Raw genomic sequence first — 7,695 nt, forward strand, 5'->3', positions numbered from 1 at the left:
AAAGCTATGTCCCATCCATGATATTCAGGAAGTGGGAAAAAAGCACTGACACAAGAGAGTTTAGGAACTTTAATGCTTAGGCTGAAAAATCACAGGCTGAGTTTTTCATTGTTATTGGTCCATCTCACCCAGACACACCTGAAACTCCCCCAGCAGTCTCCAGAGTGAAGAGGGGCTTCCTTTGTAGTGCAGTGGCTCTCATCCCAGAGGCCGGAAAGCAAGAGTATGTAGTGAGCACCTTGTGCTGGGCCTTTGCAAGGCCTTGAAAGTGTGAACTCAGTTCATCCCCACAAGAACCACATGAAAGAGGCATCCCCATTTTATAGACAAAGATGCTGTGACAGAGAGACTAATCATTTCGTTCATGGGCCAGGCAGTGTAGCTCAACGGACTAAGCACTTGCTTAGGTAAGTGCAGGGGCCAGGGTTTGATCCCTGGCACTACATGCCACACTGCCACCCCCCTCACCCCAGGCGTGCTGAGCCAAAAATGGAGTCTGGGCATGGTGGCACAGGCCTGTAATCCCAGCACTAGAGAGGCAGAAATTAGGAGGATCACTAGAGTCTGAGCTATGTAGCAAGATCCTACATTAAGAGAGAGAGAGAGAGAGAGAGAGAGAGAGAGAGAGAGAGAGAGAGAAACCTTAAAAGAGTTCACGGGCCATGGAGATAGCTCAGCAGCATTAAGTGCCTGCCTGGCAAGCATGAGGTCTGAGTTCAATCCCCAATACAAAAAACCCAAAAAAACCTCATAAAAAGAAAAATAAAATACAAAAAGTACAATCAAGTCCACAATAGTCCCAAAGCTATGTTGAAAATTCAACTCTTGGGGGCTGGGGAGATGGCTCTGTAGAATAAGCGCTTGCCTGGAAGCGCAAGGGCCTGAGTTCAATCTCCGTTTCCACCAAAAAAAAAGAAAAAAAGAAAATTCAAGTCTTCTGACTTTTCCTACTCTACCACACTGAATTTTGTTACAGCTTCCGCCTCCTACAGGAAGTTCATTATTAACCTCATGTCCCATGCTCTGCCCTGGTCCTTGTGAGAAGGGTCAGCTGGCACAAGGATGAGCAGGAATCCCAGAGAGTTAGCCTCTGGTCAGGAAGACAGTAAAGGGAGGAGGCTGTGTAAGAAGGCTGGAGAAGTGCACACTGAACCCCATTAATATGTGCACTTAATAAAGGCCAATAAAAATGTAAAATAAAAAACTCTGCTCTGAAACAGGAAACGTGACCTCAGAAGTGTCCATGAGGACATTCTCAGCTGCACAGACACTTGCAAGGACATAATGAGGTAGAGCAGCCTGCAAAAAGCCCACCTGTGCTGATTCTCTGTGGAGTCAGACCCCATGACAGGAAAGGGCCAGTGCTCAAAGAAGCTGCAGGGAGCAGCGGGGCCAATGGAAGCAGTGTCACTACTCACCCAGGCAATCAGACACTGCCTTGGGTCAGGGCAAAGGATGCATCAACAAAGAACATGCCTGCTGGCATCAGAGAGCCCAGGAAGATCCCGCTGGTCCACTGCAGGAGATGTGCAGTCATCCGCTCCTGCAAGGGTGACCTGGGGCTCTCGAATGTGTGCTATACCAAGTCCGCAGCTTTCACTTTGTCAGCAGAGGCAGAAGCCCCAACTCACTAAGTCTTTCTTTGGCCACTGCCTCCCAGCCCTTGTTGGCCTGTGGGTTTCGGGGAGAGGGATGCAAAAGCCCCTCCACCTGGACCTCTGGCGTCAGACCAGCCAGAGCCCGTCGCGCTCGCTGCTCTGCCAGTCGCCCCACTCCCACCACTAGCCGCACCCCCAGCAGCTGCACCTGCCGGCAGAGGGCTGCATCACAGATCCCCAGAAGCTGTTCTCGCTGCTTAGCAGGCAGCTCAGCAGGGGTGAGGTTTCGTCCGCTGGGTGCCAGGAAGAGCAGAGGACAAAGATTGTGGACAAAGCAGTGACGGAAGAAGACCTCTGGCTGTCCACAGAGGTTCTGGAAAAAGCCCCAGAATCGGGCACCGCTCACCTCCGACTGTGGGCACTCCAGTCCCAGCACTGGTCGCTTTGGGTGCTCTTGGGCAGGGGTCAGCACAGGTCCCCCAACGCCCAGCCAGTCTCGGACTGCACTTACTTCCCCAAAGGGCACCTGTGGGGAAAGAGACAGGACCTGACACTTGAACTCTGGGCCAACTGTCCCCGTGCCATGAGGGTGAAAGGTGAGCTGCCCCACCCTCACCATACACAAAAGTCTGAGACAGACTCCTGGGCCTGTGGTTTGGACTTCTCCATATTTCTTTAGCTTCTTCATTGTGCTCTGTGGTCCAGAAGAATCTATTTGTTTGCCTCCACCCTCATGTTTTAGGACCAAGTACAGGGAGTATACTGGGTCATCTGGCCCTACACAGGCCATGATGGTTAGTAATGGGAACCATGGCCTGAGATAGACTGACAGCCAGGATTAAAGGAAGTGTGAAGATAGGGCTGACCACCACTCTCTAGGTGCCCTCCCAGCCCCAAGCCTCAGGTTGTCATTTCCATCGATCATCATTGATCACCTTTCATCACCCAGTTGGGGTCAATAAAAGCGATTGAGCCTCCTGCCCTGAGGCATCTTCCCCTCCCCCACCTGCCAAGCAACCCCAAGAGGGGCAGTCACTCATCCTGAGCTCCAAAAGGACAGCAAGCAGGCCTTGGGGCCTGGCTCTGCTTGGAACCTCTCCAGCTGATAAACAGAACCCAGATTGCCAGAATGCCCCAAATATCTCCCTGCCAACCAATCTTTCCTGAGGACCCAACAGCCCTAGTCTCTTTCCCGACCCCAGCAATACTCCAGGGACACGGGAGATCTGACAAGGTAAGAAAAAGATGGGGGATGGCGGAAGGAAGAGCTCTCAGAGGCAATTAGCACAGAGCTCAGAAGGGAAACAAAACTACCATTAATGTGCTTGGTTAACAACAGGCAGAAAGGCCCAGAGTGTCTGAGACCACAGGAGCCAGGGTGTATCAGGAGGGGCTGGGGAAGGGGTACACATGTCCACAGTCATGCACATATTCCTCCTCCCCAGCCTAGCACCCTCCCAGATGCCTCCCACTCCACCCACCGGGGGAAGCCAGGCCCTTTACCCCAGTCTGGGCCATGCCAAAAGGTCCTGGGTTCATGCCTAGGAAAAGCACTTCCTTGGGACCCTGGCAGTAACGAGTCACGTAGCTTCGATGTGGCTCCCACGCATACTCCACAGGATTGTAGATGAGGCCCACAGGCTCTGAAAACTGCAGCTGGCTCAGCTCCATGTTGAGCCGAAGCTCTTCCTCTAGGAAGCCCTCAGCCAAGTTTCGAGCGCAGGGCTGGGCTTCCACCAGAGTACCTTCAGGCTCAGGAAGGGCCCCCACTGGAAAAGCTTGAGGCACAGCCATGCCCCATCACCTGGAAAAGAGGAAGACAGAGGCCCCACCAGCACTTAGCCCAAAGTGGGAGGGATTCATGCTGGCCAGGGCCTCTACTACCATTTTGTGGGAGACCCTAGGAGACCATGCTAGTCATCCACCAACTGCTGTCCGCCAGGTAGTACTAAGCTCAAACTCAGTTCTAAGAAGTGAAGCCCCCAACCCACTTCTAGAATTCTTCTTCTTCACATCCACCTGGTGAGACTAAGTCAAAGCCAACCAACCACCCTCCACTCCAAACTCCTCTCTGTCAGGGCTGAGTCGTGAGTTTCCAGATTGTCCTGGGAAATGAGCACACACTAGGTTTTCAGTGTGCACTTGCTGCTGGCATCCTTTCTACAGCTCATTCCTAACGGATCAGATCCAACCAGGATGGGCTGTGTCCTGGAAACCACTGAGCTGACGAATGAGATGCAGGTGCACAGCCAAAGCCCAGAGACCTGAGAGGGCTAATTACAAGAGATTCCAGGTGGTACGCAATTGCTCTACACTAGGCACACTTCATTGATCTTCCTAACAACCCCATGAGATGGGTGTTACTGCTCCCATGTTCGAAGTGAGGAGACTGAGGCTTAGCAAAATCAAGCAACTTGCCCAGGGGCGGGCAGTTAGCAAATACCGAAGCTGCGATTTGAACCTGCACTATCTGACTCAAGGTGATGCTCTTAAGCACCCACACAGTCTTGCCCTCGATGGTCTGGTCAGCCACCCTAATAATTCTACAGCTTCCGCTGCCCCCAGCCTCAACCCAACTTCTTCCCCACATTGAAGAATCCTCAGTGGTAAGCAGGATTACCTGACCCAGAAGAGACTTTTGCAGGCTATGCAACCATGGCCAGAGCCTCAGGTCTCTTCACCCAAATAAGAATAATTCCTATTACATAATACTGATATAAGGATGGAAGGAGGTGATATGCATAAGTGAGGGGAGGAAGGAAAGAAGAGGAGAGAAGAGAGGAAGAGAGACCTGACAGCAAGCCTTGTAATAAACTGCAATCCCTTCCCAGCCCTCCCAAGTAAACCGAGTTCCAACTTGATGCTCTCAAAATGCCCAGCTTGCCTCAAGTGCCACAACTGTGCACGTGCTATTTCTACAAACCCAACAAAATCTACTTCTTAAGACAAAGGCCATCACCCAGTAAACATCTAGTCAACAGGACAGTGGCTCGCCTACATCTCTATACATTCAGATCATATCCTTCCTTTACAATGCAGCACAACTGCTTCTGTTAAAGCTCTCCCTCCTGAGACGACTGCAGTATTTGCTACCCATTCCCAACCCCCCCCCAAGATTAGCTGGGAGGCCTGGATATCTCTATTTTAAACATGGTGATTATGATGGCTACTGAATGCTGAGAGCCACTGCATGTCACCATGGTTAGTGGCTTCATCATGAATTGGTACCTTGCCCTCCCCAACTAGGGCAGATCAGGGGCCAAGCTCAATTCAGTTTCCATCCATAACTCCCAGGTTTTAGCTTTTGTTAGATACTCCACAAACACCAACTCAGGTCTAGCCACCCATACTTTATCAGTAAATCTTAAACGCAAGTACTGTCCACCAAGGAATCATTCTCTTTTCAGTGCTGGGGCTCAAAGCCAAAGCTATGAGCCATGTTCTATCACTGAACTACACTCCCACCCCCAAGGGACTCCTCGCCATGTCTACATCCTGAGTTCACTAAAGGCTCAGCTGCTTGCTTTCCAAGACTTGCTGGACTCTGTGTTTTATCACTTCTTGGCCTCACATAGGGCAGGGACCACTGTTCTTCTCAGCCTCAGGCCAAGTCAAGAGTGACTGCTTGCCCCAAATGAGGTAGTTGTGCCTAGATTGACACAACAGTCAGATGTCAAGGGCCCGGGCCTGTAATCCCAGCTAGGTAAGGGCCTGAGGCAAGAAGATCATAAGGTCAAGACACCCTGGGCAAATCCACATGACTATCTTTTAAAAAAAAAAAAAAAAAAATATATATATATATATATATATATATATATTTGAGCTAGAGCTGAGGTAGAACATACCCCTGAGTTTGCTCCCCAGTAATTAAAAAAAAACACTGATACAATAGTTTTGGGTGTTAGGCAGGACCCTATCTATCACTGTACACTACAAGAAGTAAAAGGAAGGAAAAAAAAAACAAGTTTAGGGCTGGGGAGATAGATCACTAGAATAAGCACTTGCCTGGCAAGCGCAAGGTCCTGAGTTCAATCCCCAGTACCTAAAAAAAAAGCTTCACTTAGGAAGTCCTTCTAATCTCTGACATCTTTAATTGATCTGTCCAGGTAGGTACCCAAGACCAAATGAGTTTATACAAAAACTAAAAAGGAAGGTGTGGTGAACTCAAGCATCTCCCCCTGTTCTGCTGTACAATGGGTCTACTACTCTTTGCATTTAGAGACCTGAGCTAGAAAAGGCAACATGGCAGGCATGGTGGTACTTGCCTGTGATCCCAGCATTCAGGAGGCTGAGGCAGGAGATCAGGTGAATATGAGACCAACCTGGCTACACAGTGAGTTCAGGGCCAACCTGGGCTATGTAGCAAGACCTTGTATCAAAAAACCCAAAAACACAAGCAAAGAAACAAAAATCTTTGGGCAAGAATAGGGGTGCAGAAAAGCGACAAGACCTTATTTTCACTATGCCAGAGTTCCAAAGCCTGATCTGGATAGCAAGAACCACAAACTAAAAGCCAACTGATTTAAACTCTAGCCCTGGTTCATCTCTACAAAGATTGTATTGTTCTGAATGGTGTCTTACCAAATTGTAACTCTGCTACCTCCGCTAGGATTACCAGGTTATACCACCATGCTCAGGAAGATTCGCTTACATGTTAACTCTCTACTCGAAAAATCCCATATGCCATCAACCCACCACCAACTGTTAGCTTGTTTTATTTATTCTTTCACTATTTGAGTCTTTTTTTAAATTTGTGTGTGTGTGTGTGTGTGTGTGTGTGGCCAGCTCAGCCCACCTGGGGGCGGGGCTGACTGGCATGTGGTGCTGGGGGATTGAACCGTGGTCCCTGTGCCTTGCCAAGCCTGTTCCAAGTAGGTGCTTTAGACCACTGAGCCATCTCACCAGCCCTTGAGTCTTTTATGTGATAAGCACTGTGGCACTCTCTTCGTGGGGAAGAAATTAAAAATCAAAAAATATATGTATAGCTCATACTTCTACTACCGTGAGAGGCCAGATGAGCAAATAACTGTAATTCAATAGACCCTGAGCTTTGATAACCAGAACAACACTACAGGTGACCAAGGGAGGGTCTAGGAAGTTGTGCTTAAAATTCGCCACGAGCCAGAAGCTTGAAAAAATTAGATGCCCTGGGAAACTGGAGGTCAGATTTGATCGGATGCACAGGCAGTGGAAGCGGAACAAAACTAGAATTTGACACCAAACTTTTCTGACATTGCCAGTCGAAGTTTATTACAGACCGAATATACTGTCCACTCCCCTGTCCCTTGGAGGCACCCGAGGCACTCACATGGAGAATAAGCAAATCCTTCAACAAAATCAAAAACGGAGCATAGGCTCAAAACGATTCTTCCGCCCTTCCTCTGAGCCCGAGGGGCCGAGGCCAAGCACCCTGCAAAATTCCGCCCGCGCACGCGGGCTCCGCGCGACGGGAAGGCTTCCTTCAATGCACACGCCGCCCGGCATCCAGGGCTCGCCTCGCCCTGCCCTGGGGCTACCTCGAGGGCCCCACAACACTGGCCCTCTGACCACGCTCTCGGCTCGGCCCCAAGCGCCCTGGCAGCCCCCCGCTGGCCCCAGCGCCCTCCATTCCCGGCTTCCCGCTCCCTCACCTGGTCTAGCTCCCCATCCAGTTTCCAGTTCCTTTTCCCTACGCCAGGCGTGAAGCACAGTGGGAGTCGTAGTCCACAGAATTTTGGGAAGGAGATTGGTGTAGCCGCTACCACTTCCGCCGGATACGCCCAAATCCCCGGAAAATGCGCAGATGAGCACCCCCAAGTGGCTCTGGGAGTTGTAGTTTATTCTTACCATCAGCACTAAATCTAGTTGGGGTGGTGACGCAAGAGTGTTATACCCGCACTCAGGAGACCGAAAAACAGCTAAATCTAAAAGTCTTGAGAAATGAGAGAACCTAATCCCAAAGTTTATTCCCAACTGTCAAGAAGGTCCAACCATCCCAAATCTCTCACACGCCTGACAAGGGCTAAAATCCATCTCCACCTGCCTGGCTAGCCCAGGTACAAGAGACTATATGCCTTTGCAACCCCTTAGGGTCCATTACTGCAAGCAGAACTTCAGC

The 7,695-nt window shown here is 50.2% G+C and overlaps 1 protein-coding gene across 2 annotated transcripts; it reads right to left on the reverse strand.

Annotated features, from left to right (window-relative positions):
• Positions 1–931: 931 nt before the first annotated feature.
• Positions 932–7,314, reverse strand: Smug1 (single-strand-selective monofunctional uracil-DNA glycosylase 1). 2 transcript variants are annotated; one of them, XM_023722789.1, is made up of 4 exons: positions 7,229–7,314; positions 3,102–3,402; positions 2,005–2,124; positions 932–1,671 (listed from the first exon to the last, which is right to left on the reverse strand). In XM_023722789.1, exons 2-4 carry the CDS (start codon positions 3,390–3,392, stop codon positions 1,597–1,599), a joined length of 486 nt encoding a protein of 161 aa, XP_023578557.1. In that variant the 5' UTR covers positions 3,393–3,402; positions 7,229–7,314; the 3' UTR covers positions 932–1,596. The 2 variants fall into 2 exon arrangements, with proteins under 2 accessions (XP_023578557.1, XP_004637978.1); XM_004637921.3 differs by having other exon boundaries at positions 932–2,124.
• Positions 7,315–7,695: the final 381 nt, after the last annotated feature.

This window comes from Octodon degus, unplaced genomic scaffold (genome assembly GCF_000260255.1).
Source record: "Octodon degus isolate 3935 unplaced genomic scaffold, OctDeg1.0 scaffold00093, whole genome shotgun sequence".
In the NCBI taxonomy this organism is placed as follows: domain Eukaryota; kingdom Metazoa; phylum Chordata; class Mammalia; order Rodentia; family Octodontidae; genus Octodon; species Octodon degus.

Bases quoted from the DNA above. Each gene is read 5' to 3' on its own strand.
- Smug1 (XM_004637921.3), bottom strand. From the start codon at position 3,392: ATGGCTGTGCCTCAAGCTTTTCCAGTGGGGGCCCTTCCTGAGCCTGAA. The intron at 2,125-3,101 runs GTAAAGGGCCTG...CTTTCCCCACAG, and splicing joins TTGGCATGGCCCAGACTGGG to GTGCCCTTTGGGGAAGTAAG.